This window comes from Etheostoma cragini, chromosome 2, assembly GCF_013103735.1.
Source record: "Etheostoma cragini isolate CJK2018 chromosome 2, CSU_Ecrag_1.0, whole genome shotgun sequence".
NCBI lineage: Eukaryota > Metazoa > Chordata > Actinopteri > Perciformes > Percidae > Etheostoma > Etheostoma cragini.
The window spans coordinates 1609275-1635665 of NC_048408.1; the positions used below are offsets into that span (position 1 = coordinate 1609275).

General features: G+C 38.1%; 1 protein-coding gene across 1 annotated transcript in view; it reads left to right on the top strand.

Moving 5' to 3' along the window:
* The window catches only part of sorcs3 (sortilin related VPS10 domain containing receptor 3), a 162345-nt gene extending 146549 nt beyond the window's left edge, over positions 1–15796 (top strand). The window contains exons 22-26 of the mRNA XM_034893776.1: positions 7434–7565; positions 7697–7796; positions 10118–10223; positions 11267–11427; positions 13214–15796. Coding sequence (XP_034749667.1) covers positions 7434–7565; positions 7697–7796; positions 10118–10223; positions 11267–11427; positions 13214–13272 — 558 coding nt within the window. The 3' untranslated portion in view covers positions 13273–15796. The remainder of the gene's footprint in view (positions 1–7433; positions 7566–7696; positions 7797–10117; positions 10224–11266; positions 11428–13213) is intronic.
* Positions 15797–26391: the final 10595 nt, after the last annotated feature.

The window sequence follows — 26391 nt, forward strand, 5'->3', positions numbered from 1 at the left end:
TGATTATGCAAAAATAACATGGATAATTTACAACTCGTTTTAAAAGTGCAACAAAACATCAGATCTCTACTTTTATAAAATATTGGGTGTTTTACTAGACTTTTTGGCATTTGAGAATCTTTTTAAAGTTTAAAAACTGAACCCAATTGAATGTTGCCCTTCCGTGATTATCCTCCTTTTAATATGTATCAAATAATCTACCAAGGCACCCTCTTAGTATAGAATGGAAATGCTTCCATACACCAAAAACACCAAAATACGAAGACATAGCGGACAAGATTTTATTTTGAAAAGTAGAAGCCTGATGGCACCAGACGGGACGATTTATATTAACAATACAAATTGGCCGAAGAGTGCATTTCCCTTTTTGGCATTCGCCAGAACTGCCAGATTGCTAGTTCGCCTATGGTCACATGATGAGAATGCATATTGGGTTTTAAAATATTTCCTCACAACAATTTAAAAATAATCTGGATTTCAATAAATTACTTAACATTAGGATTGTACAAGAACTTAGGCTAGTATTAGTACCAGTATTGGACTTAGTGCTTTAGTGTGTAGTTTGTGTGGTGGAAGCAACACCATTAATTTACAATATGTAAAGCATCTTTGTAACAACGCTCCCGGCATGGCTTAAGCCAGTGGTTTCCAAATTTCTTTCCGCAGCCCCTCCCCCTATTTTAGATGCATATTTACAAGGATCATTAGAAAAATTCTTGCCTGTGTTTTGGTAAATGTGACTGTTGTTGTGGCTTCTTTGTCTGCTTTACATTTACCTGGAATTCTTTTCATAAACATGTATTAAACCTTTGCTAGCAGTGCATTATCTATTCATAAGTTATAGTTCATAATGATGTGTTATAAAATGAAGTACCCAACAACATAACATTATGTAAATATTTGCCACCCCATCTTTATCTTGATTGTTAAATTTTACTATTTAAATGTTCAATTTTGTTATTTAATATTTTAATATTAAAATTTTATATTTCTGTTTGTCTATGATTTAACTGCAATATAAAGAGCTGCTTAACTGTTTCTTTTTCTAAATCAATGATAATAAAGATTTGTTTTATTCTATTCTAACAATATATAGGACTATGAAATGTTGTTTTATTCAATATTAAATAAATGGATAAATATATTAATAAATATTCCTTTGAAATACTTTGAACTACATCATGGAATACATAAATAATAATTGGAATACATAAATTCTAAATAAATATTCATATAAAATGAATCAATTAGTCAAATCAGTATATTAAAAAGTTTTACGCTTAATTATTTCATGGTACTTTTATTTCATGAGTCCACATTTATTTATTTCTGTGGACTTTTATTTCCTAATGTCACATTTAATTATTTCCCTCTCTGTTTTTCCCAGTTCTTATCTGCAAATCAAGAGGCTGGGCTATAATGTGGCATTAGGAAATAAAAGCCCACGGAAATAAATTAATCTTGCATTGGGAAAAAAAGTGGATTTATGAAATAGGTTTCTTGAAATAAATCAATGTGGACTAATTCATTCATTTATATATAAGTATTTACATTTTTGAATTATTTATGTATTTAAAAAGTCTGATTACACTTGTCACCCAATGTCACCCTGCAGTGGACAATAAGGTAACAGACTTATCTTTCAGTGTCACGCAAGAGAGCCCCGTTAAAGTTTTAGTGCCTAACTTTTTTGATAAAAACAAATATCCGTCATATTCAAGCCATTGCCAGATGAGTTGCTAAAAAGCTAACTCTCTCTGTATTTCTCAGGCTCAGTGTTCAGAAAATCGTGTCGTCCGGTGACTTTTGCGCGCACAAGCCTGAGTGAAGACAGTGACCTCTTGAAGACCTCCTCGGAAGAGTCCATCATGTTTGTTTAAAGCTCCCATGACATGGTGCTCTCTGGATACTTTTACATACAGTAAAGGCCAAAAGTTTGGACACACCTTCTCATTCAATGTGTTTCCTTTATTTTCATGACTAAATTGTAGATTCTTACTGAAGGCATCTAAACTATGAATGAACACGTGTGGAATTAGGTACTAAACAAAAAACTGTGAAACAACTGAAAAAATGTTGAAAAATGAAAAAAATCTTTAAAGTAGTCCCCCTTTGCTTTTTTGATAGTGCTGCAAACCCTTGGTGTTCTCTCAATTAGCTTCATGAGGTAGTCACCTGAAATGATTTTCACTTCACAGGTGGGCCTTGTCAGGAATAATTAGTTGCGCTTCTTGCCTTATTAATGGTGTTGAGAGCATCAGTTGTGTTGGGCAGAAGTCAGGTTGATACACAGCCGACAGCCCTATTGGACAACTGTTAGAATTCATATTATGGCAAGAACCAATCAGCTAAGTAAAGAGAAACAAGGGGCCATTACTACTTTAAAAAATGACGGTCAGTCGGCCTGGAAAATTGCAAAAACTGTAAATGTGTCCCAAAGTCACAAAAACCATCAAGCGCTACAACGAAACTGCCTCACATGAGGACCGCCCAAGGAAAGGAAGACCAAGAGTCACCTCTGCTTCTGAGGATAAGTGCATCGGAGTCACCAGCCTCAGAAACCGCAAATTATCAGCAGCTCAGATTAGAGACCAGATGAATACCACACAGAGTTCTAGGAGCAGACACATCTCAAGAACGACTTTTAAGAGGAGAATGAGCAAATCAGGCTACCATGGTCAAATAGCAGCTAGGAAACCACTGCTAAGAAAAGGCAACAAGCAGTAGAGATTTGTTTGGGACATGAAACACAAGGAATGGACATTAGACCAGTGGAAATCTGGGCTTTGGTCTGATTAGTCCAAGTTTGAGAACTTTGGTTCCGTGTTTTTGTGCAGGTGACCGGATGGATTCTGCATGCCTGGTTCCCACCGTGAAGTATGGAGGAGGAGGTGTGATGTTGTGGGGGAGCTTTTCTGTTGACCCTGTTGGGGATTTATTCCATTTGATTAATTCATTTATTCCATTTGAAAGCATACTGAACCACCATGGCTGCCAAAGTATCCTGTAGTGACATGCCATCCCATCGGGTTTGCGTTTAGTTGGACCATTATTTATTTTTCAACAGGACAACTACCCCAAACACACATCCAGGCTGTGTAAGGGCTATTTGACCAAGAAGAAGAGTGATCGAGTGCTGCGTCTCCACAGTCACCGGACCAGAACCCAATCAATATAATTTGGGGAGAGCTGGACTGCAGAGTGAAGGCAAAAGGGCCACTGAGTGCTGAGCATTCTGGGAACCCCTTCAAGACTGTTGGGAAATCATTTCAGGTTACTACCTCTTGAAGCTCATCAAGAGAATGCCAAGAATGTGCAAAGCAGCAATCAGAGCAAAGGGTGGCTACTTTGAAGAAACTAGAATGTAAGACGTGTTTTCAGTTATTTTACACTTTTTTGTTAAGTACATAATTCAACATCCATCCATCCATCTTCATCCGCTTATCCGGTATCGGGTCGCGGGGGCAGCAGCTCCAGCATGGGACCCCAAACTTGCTTTTCCCGAGCCACATCAACCAGCTCCGACTGTGGGATCCCGAGGCGTTCCCAGGCCAGGTTAGAGATATAACCAGATGCCCGAATGCCAGATGCCTTACCAGATGCCCGAACCACCTCAACTGGCTCCTTTCGACGCGAAGGAGCAGCGGCTCTACTCTGAGCTCCTCTCGGATGACTGAGCTTCTCACCCTATCTCTAAGGGAGACACCAGCCACCCTCCTGATGAAACCCATTTTGGCCGCTTGTATCCTTGATCTTGTTCTTTCGGTCAAGACCCAGCCTTCATGACCATAGGTGATGGTAGGAACGAAAATTGCCCGGTAGTTCAAGAGCTTTGCCTTCTGGCTCAGCTCTCTTTTTGTAACAACGGTGCGATAAGCGGAATGTAATACCGCACCAGCTGCTCCGATTCTCCGACCAATCTCACGCTCCATAGTCCCCTCACTCACGAACAAGACCCCAAGGTACTTAAACTCCTTCACTTGGGGTAAGGACTCACTCCCTACCTGAAGAAAGCACTTCATCGGTTTCCTGCTGAGAACCATGGCCTCAGATTTAGAGGTGCTGATCCTCACACTCGGCTGCAAACCAATCCAGTGGCCCCCTCCAAGATCCTTGCGAGAGTGAAGATCTGATCCGTTGTTCCAGGGCCAGGTCAGAATCTGTATTGTTCCTCCTCAGTCCGAGGTTCGACTATCGGCCGAACCCTCCTTACCAGCACCTTGGAGTAGACTTTACCAGGGAGGCTGAGAAGTGTGATACCCCTGTAATTGGCACACACCCTCTGGTCCCTCTTTTTGAAGAGGGGATAAGAAAAGGGATAATTCAACATGTGTTAATCATAGTGTTGATGTCTTCAGTAATAATCTACAACGTAAACAGTCATGAAAATAAAGAAAACACATTGAATGAGAAGGTGTGTTCAAATTTTTGGCCTGTACAGGCATTAATGGTCCCCTAATACCATATCTGAAATCTCCCTTATATAGACCTTTGTGGTCGGCTAATACAATGTCTGAAGTCTCTTTTATATAGACCTTAGTGGTATCTGAAGTCTCTTTCCCAAATGTCAGCCTTGGTGCAGAATTAGAGCCAGTCCCACAATGAGCTTTCCTTAGTATGTGCCATTTCTAAGTCTGTTGCTGTTGAGGAGGAGCCTGGGAGTTAGGTCTTGACCAACTGCCACTTTGCTCATTTGAAAACCATGATATATCTCTCTCATGGGTAAGCTAAATTCTCTGGGCAGGCAAAGCCGAGAAAGGGGAGGTAACCTTCTTCCTTATGAGGTCATAAAATTGGCCCATCTGAGCTTTCGGTTTCTCAAAGGCAGAGCAGGATACCCAGGGCTCTGTTTACACCTATCACCATTTCTAGCCTCTGGGGGACCATAGGCAGGCTGGGGCAATGCATGTTAATGTTAACTTCATAAAGTGATATTTTCATGTCATGGGACCTTTAATCCTCCGTGTCCTCCTTGGATACTAGAAACTGTGTGGAGGAGGGGTGGGGTCAGTGCGTGATCCCGGAAGGCTCCTTACGGGGGGACAACAGAAACTACGCACTACAGCTTTAACGTTAACGTAAACCGGAAATGTCACTGCCTCTATTGCTGCAACTCAAAAGTTGTAAACAGTATGAAGTTTAAAAAAATGAAACATAAGTACTGATTTGCTGAGGAGACTGCATCCTGCAACAACAAAGCAAAGTCGCTTCAATTCTGGCTTCATCTCTTTCGTGATCTCGTACCTCCCCACCCTGCGGCTGCTGCTGAAGCTTGTATTTGGTGTTGATAAGTACAGACGCTTCAAAGCTTAAAAAATGGTATTCAGTACAGCCCTAATTCAAATGCATAAAAGCAAAACTGAGTTGTACATGCAAAAATAACGCCTTCTGTATCTGTAGAGGTGCATACCTTTCAGTTTCCATGCATACAGTTTCATTTATATGCTGAGTCCCTAGAGCTTATCTTCAAATAATATTTCCTTAAATAAGCTCGCAGAATATTGCACTGTGGGATGCTTGTATCTAACCAAATGAAGCCACTCTTCCCTGCAGCGGGTAACCTCTCTTCCTGCTTGCCATCCCAATCGGATTTTTGTATCCAGCAGTAGATTTGCAGAGCATCAAAAGAGTGCACTCCAAAGCAGCCAGACAGCTTTTTAAACTAATGAATGATTGCGATGAGAACAAACATGGGCAAAGTGTATTGATTTCTTTTTTTCAGGGGCTGTTGCTTCTTCCTTCATCCTATTCACTTTATCTCCCCCAATGCCACCCCTTCTCTCATTGTAAGTCATGCCCACAGCTATCATTTCTCCACTACTTTAGTACTCAAATAGTGATTTCTGTGCTTGATAATTGATGTGTTTTGGCTATACCCACTCCATTGTCCACCCAGGCCGGTGGGAAAACATAAAAACATCACAGGCTCTAAAATGAAGAGTGATCACGACCCAGGCCGAGCATTCCTTGATTGTATAAACTGGTTAAGGGCTTGAAAGTGCTTTTCTGGAAACAAAACCAGAAACAATTGTTTTTTCTAGCGTCACTTTTTTAGAAACAAGAAAATAAGCCTTTGGCACCCTTGGAAATTGAGCCAGAAAATGTTTACCAAATGGCTTTTCTTTGTTTCAAATGAATTTACATGCCTGTGGGCAGTACTAAGAAAACCTTGTGTGTCCAAAATATCCTATTTTCAGGTTTGTGACATTTGTGCGTTTTCAAGCTAATCCAAATGGTTGTGAATTGTTTATTTAGTTGTTTATCGAGAATTTTCATAACCTGGGAAGAAACAACACCAAATTTAGAATTGTATATTTGCAGTTGTACAGTGCTAGTCATTAAAAGCTGTTAAATTTGATGCTTTAGATTTTTGCTAGCAGTGGAAGGGTCATTTTGTTGATTTGTTCAATAAAATGGAAAGCTGACGGGAATTTAGTATTTACATGTGTCCTCTCATAAACCCAAATGTTGCAAAAAGTCAGCGGATCACCAAAGTCACTAGGGTTTATCTTCCAGAAACCATGAATGTCTGTGCCAAAGATAATGTACAATCCATCAAGTAGCTGGAATTCTTTGGTCTATCACTGGAACTATTGGAACCATCATGGCTAAAACCTGAATCATTTTCCATGGCACTTCATGTTCTACAAATCATAGCATATTAGCATACAAATTCTGCTTATAGATAGCAATATAAGAGTATTTGAGTGATATTTATATATCAAAGTAAAATGCAAGGTAGGCACTAACATTCACTAGCATGCACTAGAATGCACTAGAATGCACTACATGCAATACTATACACTACTATGCACTAACATGCACTAGCATGCAACAATATGCATTAACATGGGCTACCATGCATCAACATGCACTAGCATGTACTAGCATGCATTAACATGCACTAGCATGTACCAGTATGCACCAACATGCACAAACATGCACTAGCATGTACTGACATGCAATAACATGCACTAACATGCACTAGCATGTACTAGCATGTAATAACATGCACTAACATGCACTAGCATGTACTAGCATGCACTGATATGCCCTAGCATGTACTGCCATGCACAAGCATGTACTAGCATGTACTAACATGCAAGAACAAGTAAAAACATGTACTAACATGCACTAACATGCACATGTATCAAAGCAAAGAACACAGAAGCTTGGATTAAAAAACACAGAGACAGAGACACACATTACTCCACAATATCTTTACATGGCAAAGTGTTGTTTACTGCTATGTCTTTGTTCTAACACTACAGACTCTTTGAATTTAAATGTAACTTTTAATGGAACAACATACATTTCACCGAAATTGTATCTGAGAATATGTAACATAATGATTGATTTATTAATTGAAAAGTTAAGCTATGATTTTACTTGATGAAACAATATAATTTTTTTTTTTTTCTGCCTTGTCACAGGTGTCCGACTTTCCGGAGGGGCAGCTCTTGGTAGCCGTATTTCCAGGAGTTCCAACAGCTGCTGAGCTCTTCCTGTTACCTCACAAGAACCAATCAGAGGGCAGAAAAAAGAATGAGGAGGAGCTAGAGCAGGTATAGGTGCCTGTCATTGCATTTTACATAACTTTTGAAATCCTATCAAATAGATGACTCTATACATCAATATACATGGTGACTGCAGCTGCTCTTTGACTGTAAAACTTAACGTTTTGTGTGTTTAACAGGTATCCAATATAATTGTAAGCGCGCTGAACCAAAACTTGGTGGAGTTCGAGGTCAAGCCTGGTACAAGGGTGATTGTTTACAACACACAATTAACACTGGGTAAGAAACACTCGCTCTCACTGCTTTCAGTAGTATCATTAAGTCATCAACAATAACCTTAACTTTTACCTCATTATGTCATATGCTTTTCTATTCTTCATTTTGAAGTGCTGAGAAATGGAAATAACCATGTTTTGACAACAATAAGTTTTCTTTGGTCCAGCAATTAACATTCCTGTCAGTCTGCCTCCTTTCAGGCAGAAAAACACAGGGGAGCATGAGAGGGGGTTTGATTTTAAATGGAGCTCCTTCAGACGATCTTTTATGCCTGCCATCAAAAGCTGAACATCTGTTCTATTTCTAGTATCGCCATCCAACCACAAAATGAGTGTTACACCGAGTATAATTAGGTTGATTATTTAGTCCTTGAGAAAGAACACTGTGTAATTTAAGGGCAAAAAAGAGCATTCAGAGAGTCAACAAAACTCAGTTCTTAAGTGCTAAAAATGGGAAGGTTGGTCCACATTTGAGACCTTCAAACCGCGCTCGTGCCAAAAAACAAATTGCGGTTATAAGTATCAAATCAATGCTGGACTCCGGGAGGCACATTGATTGTAAATAACAGGGCTGGAGAACTCTTTTATTGGTATTGGTGGTCCTCAGCAACTACTGTGTCCCACAGCTAGACGAATAGACTTACACTGTATTCATTGCTTGGCTGGTTTCATTAGGAACCCAGTCTCTGGAGGCACATAGCCAGGAGTTGTCTGTAGCTCGGAGTGCTAGTTCTTAGCAGCCTTGGCATGTGCTGCACTCTGATATTCAGTGGTGTGCTGCACTCTAATGACAACGGAGGTGTACCCAGCTGGATCCCTCTTTATAGTTCACCTCCCAAGAAAAGGTCCAAAACGCCTTAAAGCTGCTTGTGAAAGGTCATCAGCATACGCACCGCTGTCTCTGGGCTAATGGGCTCGGGGGTAGCACGGAAACATTGGAAAGTGCAATGTCATTTCCCTGCAATCACAGACCTTGATGCACTCTTAAAAATTGTAAGAGGAATTTAAGGTGGACGGCTTATCAAGCATAAACCGTGGACTGTGACATTAATCACAGAGCTTGTTTGGTTGTCTTCTTCTTTGAGGTAAATGTAAGTGCATTTACCTGTTTTAAAACCATGTGGAATGTCAGAATTACCTGCTGCTACTGTCACCTTTGTCAAGCAATAGAAACAGCAATTTCACAGTACCACAACTTATGACATTGGAGATTTTAAAAATAAAAACATTTTCTCATTATAATTGGCATATATATCCAGTAACCTTAAATACTAGTGGAATTCCTTTAATGGTAAATAGACATGGGTTTTATATCATTTCTGAAGAGTTGTTCTACGTGAATGTGCACTCAGAAAATGAGAGATTGCATTTTGTATGTTGATAGAAACCTGTTTTGAATGCCTTTTAAGCACCTAAGCACCTACAAAATATATAAGTATCGGGGTGGTAATGTAACAAAGTACAAATACTTCTTTCCTGTAGTTAAGTTGAATTGAGAGCCAATGAAAACATTACAAAACCTTTAAGTCCCATCATTATGATGTAAATGTTCCAGATGTAGCCTAATGCTAAACTTCCAAACTCAAACAGAAATATATGGAACAGGGTTGTTGGAAACCCTTCTATATTCAGTTCTATGTTATTTTAGATTCCTTTATTTTATTTGTACTTTACTTATTATCAGGGACAGTTCACATGGATGAACTTCATTATGATGCAGTAGTTACAGTAGGTTAGGCACTTTCTAATCCTTTGCTTCATCCCATGGCAGTCATAATAAAGACCAATCCAGGAGAATGATGAGCGTAAACAACATGATTTATAATGTATAATGCAAATAAATGTAATTGTACCACATGTAGCTAAATGCTAAACTAGCTAAAATGCTTCCAACAACTGCCCTTCACTTACCCATTCCACATAGTTTACTTCATAGCACTTCATTTACATTTACATACTTAATTTACATCACATGTGTGTGAATGGAGAATGGTTTCTGTACTTTGAGTAGTCGTTAGGACTAGAAAAGCACTACATTTACAGTATATATTTATTTACATCTTCTGAAGATTTTCAGATTTTCAGATTTTTTTTAAATCCTCTGTGTCCTTCTTGGCTACTAGCAACTGTGTGGGGGTGGTCCGTGATCACGGTAGATCTGTATCATGTGGACGCCAACAGTTTTGTTGTCATTACCTAGAATTCCTCATGTAATGGGGGATACAGGAAAATACTCACTATAGCTTTAAAAACAACAAAAAGGCAAACACTGATGCACATGTCACAATAGAAGAATCTTTCCTGTCCTTTCTCCCACTCCCACAGCACCCTTGGTGGACTCCAACCCCAGACACAGCAGCTCAGCTATGCTCATGCTCCTATCAGTGGTGGTCCTGGGCCTAGCAGTGTTCCTAATCTACAAATTCAAGAGGTACATGCGACTTTTGTAATTACTTCCACTGGCTGCAAAGCATAATCATAAAGAACTCTAGTATATATTTTCATGTTATCCATTATTGATGATACCAGATGAGCAGTCTGGACCTATCAATCTGTCATGTTTGTGAATTTTAAGTCCCCGTAGAGGTTGCTGACATATTTCTAGCAGGATTCCAATACATGAGTTACACGCACCAATCAGTGATAAAATGCAGAGAAAAAGACCATTCAATGGTTTAATATGCGCTTGCTGTGCCTCGGCTGTTATTTGCTGGATAAATTATTCATACTTCAAATGATTCTCTTAAAAAGTCAGGGGGAAATGGAAAAGATGTCATTAATTATGGATATGAAATTTTCCCCATTAGTTTAAAGAGCATGCATTTTTCAAGAAATCTCACAGTTGACAAAACAGAGCAATTAATAACCAAAATGAATAGTAATTGGAAATAATTTGGAATGGGACTAAAAAAGATGTGTGTTAGCTGTAAAAGATACAAATGTTACTGTAATTTGCCTATGGGTTAGTTACGGAGGTACAGTTATTGTCAAGAAAACTTTGAAAGTTGGAATACCCATAGCACTCTGAAACAGAACTACTGTCTTTGATGTTAGTAGAGAAATGTGTGTAGGGGGGGAATCAAAACAGCGTAGCATAGTGATATTTTCCGTCCCATTTTCAACAATAAAATTGAAATGAGATGAACAAACAGATTACGGCGAAGTTTCCTTTTGAGGACGTCATTTGAAAATTGGGGACAAATCAAAGTTTGAAAAAGGTTATATATTTCTATATATCACAGAATATTTATCTGTTTTAAAATTGGAATATTATTGTATCTTAACATAAGCATCGTGACCAAATCATTTCGTAAGGTCTCTTGTGATTCCCACCCCCCGGTTCATTTTTAAGAGAAGTTTTTAGAGTTGTGAAAATAATGACATTTAGCTTTTTTTCCTGAAAAATGTTGCTGCAAGATGTTTTTCCATTGTTCTGAGGCTCATTTGTCAATCTCTCCTTTTGTAAATCTTTAGAAAAATACCTTGGATCAACATATACGCTGAGGTGAACCAGGAGAAAGAGCAGGAGATGATCGGCTCGGTGGGCCAGGGTGACAGCACGCCTAAAATCACTCTGAGTGAGTTCTCCACATCCAAAGAACTCATGGAGAAGGAACTGGATGCCAGGGTCAAAAGTAAGGGAAGAGCTTTCATATTCAGGTCAAACAAAGTATGCAATCAAAATGGATGAAAATAATTTTGGTTGAGTGATCTGGGACAGGATTGATTACTTTTGTTTTGAAGTGCATTTTAAAATTGAGACGGTACAGAATAAATGTGTGCAGAGTCACCCCCCTAGGCATACTTTGGCTATTGAATTTAAATTATTTTTTAAACAAAGAATCGGCATCTTAATCTCCTTTTTAGCATTCCTAATTATTCGGAGAAGAGGAAAGCAGAGGGAGGCGCAGCATAGAGATGGTCCTGGCTGGGTTTTAACATTGTAAAGAATAGAAGTCAGCAAGGCTTGCAGTACTGAGAACAATGAATAATTAATAAAACCAACACGTTTAAGCATGCTGCCTCGGGATTCTCTAGACCAGCACTATTTGGTCTGAATATGACTTATTTTAAAAATTACAATCCAGCACGAAAACACAAATTGGCTGAATACTGCTTACTCTGACTTTTTATTGTGCACAGAGTCTGTTTTGCAGCTTAACCAACAGAAAGCCTTGCAGGTCATCTGGAAAGTGCACTTACTAGATTCATTTGGCTCTTATTCAGACGATGACGTAGGCTTTTAAATTCAGAATAAATGTAGAGACCTGAAACATGGGGCGGAGCTACACGCCAATCTGTCAATCAGGACAGAGCCTTAGCAATGCTAACCACGGCACTGTGTACATAAAAATAGCTGTGAACTTGTTTTGGGTGTTGTCCATCTTTTCATCTTAATATTGGACCCTTTCACTGTGTGTTTTCATTTCAACAAAGTTGACTTGTTCAGCGTTCCGTAGCAGCTTGCTAACCAAGCTTGCTAGCTAGCAATAGCATTAGCTGATAACTTAAAGAAAGTCTTTCTGTATACTGCTATTAGTAGCCGGAGGTTCCTGCCGGTAAAACTTGTCTCGATGACTCAGTTCAGCCTGGGGTGGCTATGAATTGGAAGTAGAGTGCTGGCCCCTCAAGCACAAGATTAGCGGTTTGATCCCAGGCTCCTTTGGCCACATGTGAAATTGTCCCTGAGCAGGAGAGGTTGCTTCCCTAGTTTTCAATGTATGTATCCACTACTCCTAATAGCTAAGATGGGTTAAATGCAGTAATTGAATTTCACTACATTGCAGCCAATATGATGAATTAAGAATTTAGTTTTTCTTTGAAAATCGGCAACTTTAAACCCTCTTCAGCGATTAGCTTAGTGCAGCACCATTGCAACCATAGACAAGAGGCGTAGCCACGTACTCAACAGCCACACCCTCTAGTCCAACATTTTCAGGTCCGGTGAAATGTTTGATTGAGATGACAAAATTGCCAAACTTGAGGCTTTAAAACTGCAGTACACGAAACCAATGGGTGGCTGCTATGTCCGTTTGTTTTTTACAGTCTATAGTTTCATTGGATCCCCACTCCATGTTAAACGCTCACATCTTTCAAAATAAACACCCCAGTTTGTCAAACAGCTTCTCGCTTGTCTCAAATAAACAATACATTTCAAAACTATAATTTATTGTCAGTGTGTCCATTCATCAACGAAAGGGCTCATAATAGAAGAGACAGATTTCATATTTAATTGCTCACTTTCCATCTCCCATGCTATTATACAGCTTCAGAGCCTTTGATAAAACCTCATCTCTATAATTAATACGAGGTGTCAAAGAACTAATTTGTTTTACAGACTGTTGTTTTCCTGACGCAGAACTAACTATCTTTGTCCGTCGCTTGTTTTTCTTCTTCTCTTTCCTCTATTTCTGCTTACAGGGGGAGTTGGAAATGCCTGCGAGAGCACAAGGGAAATTCCAAACTGTACTAGCGTGTAAAAGCGGAGAGCAACAGTTTATGTACAGAGCAAAGTATTGCAGTATAGGGGGGGTTCTCTTTTTCCGTTTTGTAATTCTCAACACAACTGATGTTAATAGTTTTCTAAGGGACCTCATTTATACAGACTTGCACGGATGCCTCGTTCAAAAACATCCATGCAGCAAATGTCAATTTGCTCAATGAGATCATTGTAATTACTGGCTAGACTTATTCCGTTTTGTGGATGTGTAAGCTAAATAACGACACTGATTTGCAGAGTGAAATATCTTTTGTCAAAAACCATCAAGAGTTATGTATATTTCCTAAGGAGTTTGCTTCGAATATAATTTCTGCCAATATATAGACTATAATGTCAATCAAACAGGGAATATTGTTGAAATGTACAATACTATCATCTGTTCTGTTAAATGTATATATTATTACTTTCTACATGCCTGTAGTCTGAGTACCATGGCAAAGACACAGGAGCTGACAGTGATCTGTTTTGAAAGTGTGTTAAAAAGTCAAACATTACTTAAAGAAATCAATTTTGTTTTGCTAAGGTCCTTGACATGTGCATGTTCTTATTGAGGACACAATTTCTGTGTTGTAGATAAGCAAGTGTTGTAAATAGTTATTTTCTAACCATTCGTCAAAAGAGCCCAATCAATTTTGCCCAGAATTTGGTTGCTCTCATTTTCTTCAGTTGCTTTTGGGCGATATGTATCTAGTAGAACGGATTTATAGAACTGTATTGGCTTATTGCAGATTTAACTTTCAACCATTTCCCTAGAAATGAAATGAAAAAGATCAATGTAAACATATTCATGTTCGATGTGTTTATATTTTCATTAGCCATATGCAGTAGATATTCAGACATTTTTACACAGATGACAGTTATATAAAAAATTATTTGCCATTAGAATTATTGCATTACATTCCGCCTCTTGGACAATAGCTCAGATAGTTCTGATTTGATTAAGATATTAAGAATAGTTTGTGGCTGACAGTGATCAAATTCACAATAGTGAACATGATGGGAGAACCATGATGACATTTATGCCAAGGTATGCAACAAGATAGATCAAACCAGTCAATCTGATTGGTCTAGACACATTAGAATGTGTTAAAATCAGTGTGACAGCACACCCAAACCCTGTTCATCACTCCAAATATTACTCCGCCGCTTACATGTCAACATTACAGAGTGTGTTGTGTCAAAACTGGTTTTGACACATGTACAGTATATCCATCAGGAACCAACCACCTATTTAGGAACCAAAGTGGAACACACAGAAGCTCTCCAAAACATTCATATAAAGTAGTTCATGCTACATGTGAAGTTCACGGAGCTAAATCAATACAACTTTTTTTTTTCATCTGATTATTATTACTTCATGTTTTGAGCTAGCCAAGCACTTTTGTGGTCATGTGCGGTATTTATTCAGTTGGCCTACAAAGCTAACTTTAGCTTAAGTTGGCTTGCTGGCTATGCAGGGAGGGACTAGAAATCCTCTCTTGTGCTTTTTTATTTTGCCTCACAATATGAATAAAGTTAGATTATAACTTTTATTTTGTTGGTAACCGTGTGATTGGACGTCATATTATTGGCACTTTAGTGATTCTTAGGGCTCCTGCAGACTGCCTGCGTGGCGTGAGCGTGTCAGCTGCGTGCTTGCGTTTTTATTTCGGCTCGCGTGGTAACAGATTAGTAATACATTACTTGCGCATGCACAGATTTAAACGGTTTACGGCATTACATGTCATACTGAAATTTGGGAAATCCATGAAATAATAAAGTTTTCTCATTACAAACAATAACAGAAGATGGGAATCATTTCAGAAACATTGTAGCTATCTATGAATGATTGCTGACGTTAACTCCAAACACCATTCACCTTTGTTGTGTTTGATGCTAACTTGTAGCCAGCTGTGAAACAACTTGGTTAAGTACGTCAATTTTTACTAAATTGACATTACAGAAATCTCTCGTTAGCATCTTGTAGGCTACTTGTCGCAAAGTGACGCATGGTGACTCAAATCTGCACTCGACTCACATCGGGGAGTGGCAGCGTTTCCGGGCTAAATAGGTATACGAAAAGATGTTCATATGTCATTTTGATGTTTGAAAGCCTCTAGGTTTCGACATGAATGCAGTTACAAATGTAGTTTAAAAAAATAACTTGATTTTCAAATTTTGCACCTGTCAATACAAACCGAATTATCAAAATATGTGCAAACAAATGTACAAATGCAAAAATATTGACAAAATAAAGTTGAAGAACACACTATTTCTTTTTATCAAAACGGAGGAATACATGTGTACAGACAAGGCTAGCCACGCAAGAAAACGCCACGCAATAAAAACGCCATGCACACGCCATGCAGGCTGTGTACAGGACCTAGCTGCATCACTGTCGTGCCAATAATTACGTTAAATTACACTCATTGCTTAACTATAAAATGGGATAGTATAGGAAGTGGGTTGGGTTCTGATAGTTGGTTCCATTTTGGATTCAGTTCCTGTTTGGCAAATAACAATTTGAATATGTAGGCTATGTTTAGGTGAGTTCTTTATGTTGATACCCATCCATTGATACCCATCTCTAAGAAGGCCTAAAGAATTTATATGTTTTAGAAGATATAACATTGTTACTGTTATATTGAATGTAGAATATTAAAATCAAACTCATTATTTTGGGGTGTCTGCTTTATGCAGCTTTAGGAGTATTTTCTATTTGACGGCTCACAAACATTTACATATACATGAAGAAAAAAAAGTTCTTAATATAAAGACATGAACAATTTTATTGTCTACGGTGTGCTGATGCAATGAATCTCCCTGGTGCCATCAGGCGTCTTTTACAACCCAACACTTTACCAACTGCTGTGCGCTTAATTTAAAATTAGGGAGTAGCGTCCTCCCAGCATGCAACTCTCCATCAGCACTTTGTTCCTGCAAAAAAGAGCCTGCGTGTCCTTGCGTCGACACCCGTCGGCCCCCTGGTTTCCAGTACAAGGATAATCAGGGAATGCTGGACAGCTGAGCAGAGGTTGCCCCATGCAGAGCTTTCCCACAATGCTCAGCTCAAGTAAACAACACCGCACGAAGATATAGGCTGTCACATCACATATGCATTACCTCAAACAGAGCGTTCACATCTCAAGCCGAACAGCCAAGCCTTGTTACTGCAGACAGAATACCCATTGAACAAAGATTGTTTCATAGCTTTGTATTCAACACATGTGATAAGCAAAGGGTTGTTTGCTGGGTGGGATTTGCTATGGTTTGGGGGCTTTGACGGTTCCACTTTTTCTCTGATTCTTCTTAGCAAAACAGGATTAGGAGAAACAGAAAGAGAGCGATCGAAACGTCTTTGCCGAGTGCAACCCAAAGCATACATTTATTGCATTTCTTCTTTTCCTCTTAGACCATTTGAAAAGAATGTATGATTACTACTGACTAGCTTTGGAGCAGCTGTTGCTAGATAAGAATTTGGAAAAGTGTGTAAAGATAGTAAAGAATAGCTAGAAAAATGTTTTTTGCTTAAAACCGCACATACATATTGGAACTGTCACCAGTAAAACAAACTCGTACACATTGGGTCATTTCCTCTACTTTGATCACTGGAAATTGTTGTCTCATCTCATATCTTAAATCCCATATTATACTGTAAGAACCAGATCTCCAGAGGAATCCATACTTGAAAAATGAAAGACATTCTTGCTTTTGTGATATTTCAGAAGGCATACGCATTGTGATGTTCTTCAGTGCACAAAAATCTACAATGCATGCATCATCAGTAATGTTCTCTTTCATCTTTATTTCGATATTTCTACGGTTAAAGAAACTGTCATTTTGAAATTGTTTCAAATAAATGTATTTTTGTACATCAGTGCATTTGTTCTCTGTCTGGTGACATTTCTGTGAACTGAAGGGTGCAAATGAAGTTGACATTTGTTGCAAATCACACTGCTGGCCTGCTGAATCAAAGCCCCAGTACCAATCGACAGTCTGAAAGCTCTCCATTTGCTGTAAGAGAAACACTGCCACGGTGCCAGCTCTCACATCTCAAACAGTATTTAAACTAAAAGAAGAGTCAAAATTAACATGATTTCCGTTTTTTGCTATTTTTTATGTTGGTATAAAGACTATGGTCAAGTGCTAATGTCTAACGCTAATGAATATTGCTGAGCTAACAGCTTGTGTACATACCCTATCGAATGTAACAACCTATTCACATGCATAGTTTTTGATAAAATGCCACTTCCCCTGTAACACATCACTATTGCTAAAAAGTAAAAAAAAATTTAAAGTGGAGTCCAATGAGATAGTTCAAACTTTTAAAAAGTCTCTACTCTTTTTGTAGCAGCTCTACACAAAAGTGAAGAAATACAGTACTTATGTATCTGCATTTCAGTGCATTTTCATCTGTCAACCCTAGTCCTCACAAATCCAAGAGAGTAGAAAAAAAGAAATTCCAAACCACAATCTTTTTCCTAAACTTTTCTAGTAGTTTTGGTGCCTAAATGTAACTGTCTTGTGTCATGAAGCTCACTTTTACTTGGGTAAATGCCACAGCTGTATCCCTTCCAGCCTCAAATGACTGCATGGAGTGTAAGCAGTGCTTTTTACCATGAAAAATCACCAATAAAGGCATCTAAACCAACAGCTACACACCGTACAGGTCCCAGCAGGGATGCAATCTGAAATTGGGAAGACATAAAGAACATCTGCAACCAAGATTACATCAAGATTCCATAATGTTAGCATGTAGCAGTGTCATGTATGGCATGTAAACACTGCACTAAAGTGCCTGGAGCAGACAAGAAATATGTCACAGATTGATGTCACTTCCAAGAGTAGAACTTTTTTTAAATTATGTTTTTACATTTGTTACATCAGGTCTGTCTTGTTACCCAAATTATCTTCAAAACCTGCCATTTTTAGCGTGTAGCTTTCTTGCCCAAAGTATGTTCCCATAGAGTTTCTCATTTCCAATAGGCTTTAACCTGGAAATGTACTTCCGTTGATCCAGACTATATTCCAGCATAGACAAAACACAAATACAGAAACCTTAAGAAATGTAAAATGATCAAAACTGCTAACTATTTTGTGTTCATTAAAGCCCCGATCTCTGCTATTAAGAGGCAACATGAGAAAATACTTTTTCAAAGCCTTTATAGATTGATTTTGAATTCATACCACTTTGCTGCACTTGAAAGGTTTAGGGTCAGGTGTTGAAAAGATTGGTCCGGCCTACACATGATGGCTTTGACCTCGTAATTATTTATTAGGACTTTAATTATAACCCGAGTGATGGTCTTGACCCTGACGACTAAGGTCTTTGATTTGATGGCTCCTAAACAAGAATCCTGCATGTACATGTTCATACATCCAAGGGAAAAGTGATTGAAAGTGAGATGTGTATTGTGTTGGATAAAAAATGCATGCGTCCCATGTGCAAAGGCTTGGTCCTTGTTGCTGTGGCAGCAAGTTCAACTCTGACGTGTGGCCCTTAGCTGTGTGTCATTTCCCCTCTCTCTCTGCCCTTTCACATCTTCAGCTGTCCTATATAATAAAAGGTCTAAAATGACTCCCCCAACCCAGATTTTTTGAACTGCAATATGAAAAAACCCTGTAATTTCATAAAAGCCAGCCCAAATTAGTTTATTTCAGTTTTTCTCTGTCTGTGGACATGAAATGGGATTATTTGAGTTATCAATGCAAGATAGCAAAGCTGGCACAAACAAAAGCAATTTATATTTATTCACCGGGGAAGTCTGAGAGCAGCCTCATTATACTGTGGCTTGAATTAATCTTGGACCCCTGTCTCTCCTTTTCACCTTGGGAGCCTGATACAATGTATTTCAGGCTCTTAGAATCCTGAACACACTCTAACCATTGGTGCAGGTTACTGATAGACTTGCATGTCAGGTGGAGGACAGAAGCACAGAACGACGCACCAGTGCAAGCAGAATGTGGGAAAAAAACAAGTCAAGGTTTGGTTAGACTAAGTATTACAGTTGCTGCCCTGTTTGATTTCTATTACACTTTATTATTAAACAATAGAAAGGATCAGGAGAGATCATAGACTTACTCATGTATATTCAGAAGCACAAGCCGACTTTGGGAACACCATGATAAGGGTTTTTAATTTTTTTCATTCAACCTTTATTTATCCCCCAGAGATCATTGAGGGGGGACCCTCATTTTCAATGTCATCAAGTCAAATTCCAAAGACAAATAAAACACAACACAGAAAGTACAATCATGAGAAATATAGAGAATTAAAAAATGTCATTGATAATAGGGATTCAAAAGTAAATTGAATTATTAAGGAGACATTGTCAGGTTTAAAACCAGATTTATAAATTGTCAAAAGGCACAATTGAGTCAACTTTTGCTTTGATTTGGACTCTAAAGGCTATTTAACACAAGCTAAGTTCCCATCTACTTGTCAATTGAATCTGATGTTCGGTAAAAAAACTCAAACGAATAAAGCTGGTGAAAGTGCGTTTCCATCCAACGGCTTTAAAGCCAATAAAACCTGTGCGTAATGACGTCACTTGCTTTTTTGCAATCAAATTGGTATATAGGATTGATTCGAGACACTTTAATGTGTTTCTATTCATTAAGTGAGTGCGAGTTTCTGATAAATTAAATTCAGAAATTTTCTCCTCCTCGTCTATCTTTGTTGACATCCGCCACATGTGCAGACGAGGAGGAAATTAACTAAAACTTCTTCTTTGTTTTGTGGCAGGTTTCAAACATAAAATTACCTAAAACTTAAACTCACTATAAAGCAAATAACGTTTCCATCAGGGTTTATTGCATAAGCCGTATATCGATCAAGATAAAATCCGATGAGACCAAATGTATTTCCCTTGAGATGATATTCATGAAATTCCATCGAATTTTACTGTTTCCATAAGGCCTTTTTTTATTTGACATCACTTAATTCGGATAAAAATGTGTAGATGGAAACATAGCTCCAGATTGTGTGATTGTGGGGGTTTCTCCATCTGTGGCTCAATATGTCAACACATGCAACACAACATAAAAAATATATAACGAAAATAATAATTACCAGGAGAGGACTGAGAACAGCTTGATGGATTGTCTCTCGTCCATCCAGCCTAAAGACTTTTTTCCAGACTTACACACACACACACAAACTGTTGTTCAGAACTTGATCCTGATTTCCATCTACACTTCAACAACTCGACCCAAACCTAATGTTGCATTGCCAGACCTTCCTCCACAACGCTGTGAAGGAGGGTCTAGCAAGTGTACGTGTGTACATGTGTACGCTCAACACTAGTTTTAGTCGTCAACAGAAAACTCTGATTGGACAGATAGTCTAGCTAGCTGTCTGGATTTACCCTGCTGAGATCTGAGGACCAGGTAACCATAGTCTTCAAGTCTACAACTAGACACCTGCTTAGCGTTCAGCTAAAATTACAACCAACAGTGTTTGATAGACACCAGACTGAAATCTATTCTGTTTTTGACTGTGAGGTTTTGTAGTTGTAACAGGAGTGTGTTAGCATTCTAACAAAGTGCAGGTTTGTGGTTAAAGCCATTGGCATTCTTGTGTGGAGTTTTGAAAACTGTGTTGCGCGGAACTGTTGCAGTGCAGACTGCAATAAGGGTTTTGCATGTGTCTTTAGTTGTGACTATTGTTTAGCAATAAAAAAAAAAAAAATTATTATAAGAAAGTCTGCCCAAAGCAGGCTGTACAACAAAACCAGGCGGGTTTTGACAGATCCGGATTCAAGTGTTGGATTCAGGAACTGTGCTGAAATCACATCACCCCTTATCACCAAAACGGAAGAGTTCATTGCAGTTCACCATTGATTGAAAAAACAATGGGAAAAATGTTTACATTACATGTATTTATTATTAGGTAAATTTAACAAAACAAAATGATCACGCAAACTAGGAAAATTGACCCACAAATGCACGACTCAGGTGAGTAAAGTACAATGGTTCTATTAGAGCACTAGTAAAACTTTCTGGCAACAGTGAAACTAAAGGCAAAGGGAAACCAACAAAATTAGCATTGGTCAAAAATCTAAGGGAATTAGGAACTCAGGAAAACAGGAAACAGGGAAAACTGAGTTTAAATAAACAAGACACAATGACAATGAGACACAGGTGTAACACATAGGGGCGGGGACAGGTCCTCACACAGGCGGTAAGGAGGACAAAGACCAGGGAGTCTGAAATGAGACGAGACGGTAAGTTTTAAAATAAAACAGGAAAACTCAACAGAAAACATGAAACAATTTAATACCAAAAACTTGACATAAATGTAAATGTAAATGTAAATGTGCTGCATTTATACAGCGCTTTTCTAGTCTTAACAACTACTCAAAGCGCTTTTACATCATACAGGATACATTCACCATTCCCACACATTCATATACTGTGGCCGAGGCTGCCATACAAGGTGCCACCTGCTCATCCGCATAGGGACGAGACGTGTCAAAAATGTTCATTTGAGCGTAATAAAGGTGCATTTTTAACTTATTTGAAGAGCTGCAAGCAATAGTCATTTAATGAGTCTATCATAACCAATAGCATTAATTTTACCATTTGAATGAATCCTATTTGATAAGCTATAAACAACTGTACCATTAACACTGTATCAAAATTACCTGATTTTAGTTGGTCTACAAGATAAGTTACAACTAGGGCTGGGCAAGTTAATGCGTTATTATTGCGTTAACTAATTATTTAATTAACGCAGACAATTTTTTTATTGTGCGTTAACGCAGTTTTTATTATTTCTTTATTTTTGTAAAAGTTTGTTGCTCACAGGCTTTCTAAATAATGCAAAGTTGAATTTTCTTAACACCGGAGTACTTCCAGTCTGAAATATCACCTTGACGGTTAATAACAGCAAATCATTCAACAAAACACACAGTGGCGCGAGGCTTCAGCAGACTACGTTAGATTCAGCGTGTGGGGGGGTAGAGATAAACAAAGGCAAGAGACGCTAACAAATGCCATAGCAACGTGGATGGCCACAGACTGCAGGCCCATTAGAGTTGTATAAATATTTTATTTAACTGACTAAGTTATGCAGAACAAATTCGGCAAAGCTGTTTCCAATTTCCTATTTGGCGCATTTACTCTTCTGTTGAAAAAGGGAAAAACCACCTCACGCACGCATAGAAACCTTTTTTGCATATAATTAGGATTTTTAGAATGTTATTTCCATCAACTTTTTCTAATGCGATACTTCAAAATGCACATAAAAATATGTTGTTGAACAAACAACTTGAGTCCCACCAACCGTTTTAATTGCTGTAACAACCTACATATGTTATATCTAGAGCTGGGCAGCAATTACAATTTTTTATCGTGATTAATCGCACAATTTGCCCAATTAATCGCGATTAATCGGAAAATGAAATAATTAATTCAAAAGTATTGTATATAGTGCAATTTGCAATGTGCAATGATCTGCCATATGAACAAAAGTGCCGTAACATTTGTTCTGAGGTGGTTTTTCCCTTTTTCAACAAAAGAGTAAATGCGCCAAATTGGAAATTGGAAACAGCTTTGCAGAATTTGTTCTGCATAACTTAGTCAGCTAAATAAAATATTTAGTGTATATCTCAACTTAAACAATGAAACAATGAAATTGGAAACAGCTTTGCCGAAGAAGTCACTATATTAATATATATATGACTATAGTTAGTGTATCCATTGGACGGACGATCAGGATATGAGTCTCATCCAGGGTACCGTACTTTTGTGGCAGAAGGTGCGTACCTGTGCAGGCTGGAAGGATTAACAGAATTACAAAGTGGGTATAACATATACATTAAGCAAATCTGTGACTTTTAGCTTTTTTCTGACCCACCTGACCAAAAGTAGAGGAGAATGTATGTGTACTGTTTGGCACAGCACCGGTTGAAGAGCAGAACCCATTAGAGTGGGCATGTGCATATTGCACTTGTGTAATAATAATAATAAATTGATTAAATTCATCACCAAATCACATTTGGAGAGCAGAACCCATTCTATAGAAAGATACACTTAGTGAGATCAAAAGCTCTTTGCTACTGCAGGAGCTCCACCATATTAGCCAGTTAGTCACCTTTGACCTTTGTATCTCTGTCACAAGAAAACTAGCTTCATAGCCGATTAACTGAGCTGGGCTTCACAGAGAGGAAACATTGCCTCCCTCTGCATCACTTCCAACATAAATAACAGTGAGTAACCATCCCGACAAATGACAGTTTTCTCTTATTTATTCAAGCAATGAAGTACTCGTTATTCACAACACTTGGACGAAGACAATAAGCATTCATCTGATCTCTGTAACTCACAAAATTAAAGCTCTCCTTGCAACACGTAGGAATAAAATTCTTTAAAAAATTGCCTTTGATTTATTTATGAGTGTTATACATGCAGATGGAAATCATAAATATGCATCATCTACCTCATGTCAGAGCTGTTCTAGAGGCCGGCATTTATGATCAGTTGGATCTGCAAGCCTAAAGCTATTTGTCATTAATTCAAAGCCAGGCTATTTAGTATTGTTCTGTATTGAGCTAAACTATGCAACGCAAAAAGGAGAAATCTATCATTATTATTATTATTATTTAAATCTACTTTGAAAGCATCAAGGATATTGCTTACTCAGTACACATCTCACAGCTTTGTTGTGAGTGCTTGACTAAAGCAGGACAGCCCACACATAATGACTATTTACAGCATCATACACTGAGTTGTTTTGTCTTGTCAGTCAGAAAGAAACACAGACCGAACGATGCAGTAAATGCAGGTTACAAAGGATTCTCCACCAGCTGATAGTCCAGCCTCACAGATGTTCCCTGCCAAGCATCTTGCTAGCCAATGTACAATCATTGGCTAACACACTGGACGATCTCCGTGCCCACGTAGGTTTCCAACGGGACATCATGATTACATGTTCCATAATGTTCTTATTCTTATTCAGTCAGTCTTAGGTTACAATGTTTATATTTGATAGTCATAGTCAATATTTTATCATAATCTACTGCACGGTTCAATCCCGGCACTTTTGCACTATCATCATTGCACACCGTCTACCACAGTATCTCATCTTACCATTGTCATTGCATTTCTGTAAGTGATTTTTATTGTTATTCTTATGTATGTGTGATATATATGTGTGTATCTGTGTGATATATATGTGTGTATTTGTGTGATATATCTGTGTAAATGTGTTTGTTGTGTTATGGTTGTCTTGCTACTGGATGCCTAAAATGTCCTTCGGGATGAATAAAGTATCTATCTATCTATCTATCTATCAGGAACTGTAAAGTTCTGTTTAAACGCGAGTCAACTTTGGTTTGGTTGTCAACAGATATAGACAACAGATTGTAAATTATTAAAAATCATGCCCAAATTTCACCTTAGGTATATGTCTATTTTATTGATTTTATTGGCTTTTTGTCTGTAGCCTAGATTAAATTACGTCCCCCTTCCATTTAGCGCAGACGTTTTATTCCTTTTAACCCATGTTTGTTGTTTTTTCTTTTACCTTATCCCCTGTACTTGTGTAAAGCTTGAGTGGGTTTTTATGAAATGCGCCATATAAATCTAAGTTATTATGTAGGTTGATACAACGATCTCTTAATGCTTTGCCTCCTAACACAGTTAACGTGATAGCTGGTTTATCTCACACTTTGTTGTGGTCACTTAACCCTCGTGTTGTCTCCCCGTCAAAATCATCACTTTTGTTGATGCTTTTTATCAATGTTTTTAACTTTTTCTTACGTTTTTCTCTTTTTTTAACACTTTTGATGCTTTTTTTCAATGTTTGTCACTTTTAACTTTTAAGACTATGTAACACTAACTTACTAACTTGAGTTTTACAGTTATGTTTGGAATTTATGGTACATAAACCTCATTTATAGGAAATTATACCTACTGTTTGAGTTAGAAAAGCAGAAATTAGGAATAATTTAGACTAAAATTTAAGGAAAGTGTGTCAACTTTTATGCAATAATATTTAAAAAGCACTTCGATTTGTTTTTCAAATGCTATAAAATTGAATTAGACACCCCAAAATTAATGAAAGTAGAGATTTGTACTTGCCAAAGAGAGTTGTGTGGAATTAATCATGTTATTTTGGGTAATAACAATTTGGTAGTTAAAAAGAACATTGATGTAGGAAGACCCGTCAAATTGACCCGAGGACAACATGAGGGTTGAGTCTACATGATACATACCATAGCATGTCACCATTTCTATCGTACAAACTGAAACTTAATTTCTTAAATCCTTATTCATGTGAAATGAGCAAATACAAAAAAATAATGATGAATTGAAATATTAAGTCAAAATGTATTTAAAAGTCTGTAAAAAAGACAATTCTCCTCGCCTCTGCCTGCTCCGTGGGTGGTGTGTGTGTGTGTGTGTGTGTGTGTATGTGTGTGTGTGTGAGAGAGTGTTAGTGTGTGCGTGTGTGTGAGTGACAGTAAGCCAGCAAGCTTGTTTGCGTTATGGCCGCAATCTGTTGTGGAGCTTTATATATTTATACTATATTTATATTATTTATATATATAATACTTTATATTTGAGTTGAGTCATTTACACAAACAATCGTGGAAATGAACGCCTCTCTCCAGTCTCCTGATAGAGCTCGATTCAGCTCCCAGCGGGTCTGTGAAGGTGGACAGGCAGGGCGGTCAGCCAGCAACCTGGCAGGCACCAGCTGCCTGTCACGTCACACTGTGAGCTTCTAAACTGCGACAACGTCCAAGCAAATTAGCAATTAGACATCAATTTTCATAAAGCTGCCCATATCCGAGCTCTACACAGTTGATTTCTCGCATAAAAAGGTTTCAGAGGTGAATTTAGTGATGAAACATTTCCAGTTCATGCATCCGGGGATTTTTGGCATACTGCAGATTTTGCTCAAAACAGCTAAACCAAATTGTTGAGCAAAAAGATTCTAAAGAGATACACAGATCCAAGGAGCGTAGTCAGCCTAGATGGGTAATAATTACCTCCGCCAAGGAGGTTGTGTTTTCCACTTGGTCATTTGATTCAAGGGGCAGATAGGAAATTATTTTTCACTTTTGTTAACATTGTGAGATAGGGCATTCATGTAATGTGCATGCTGTGTTTA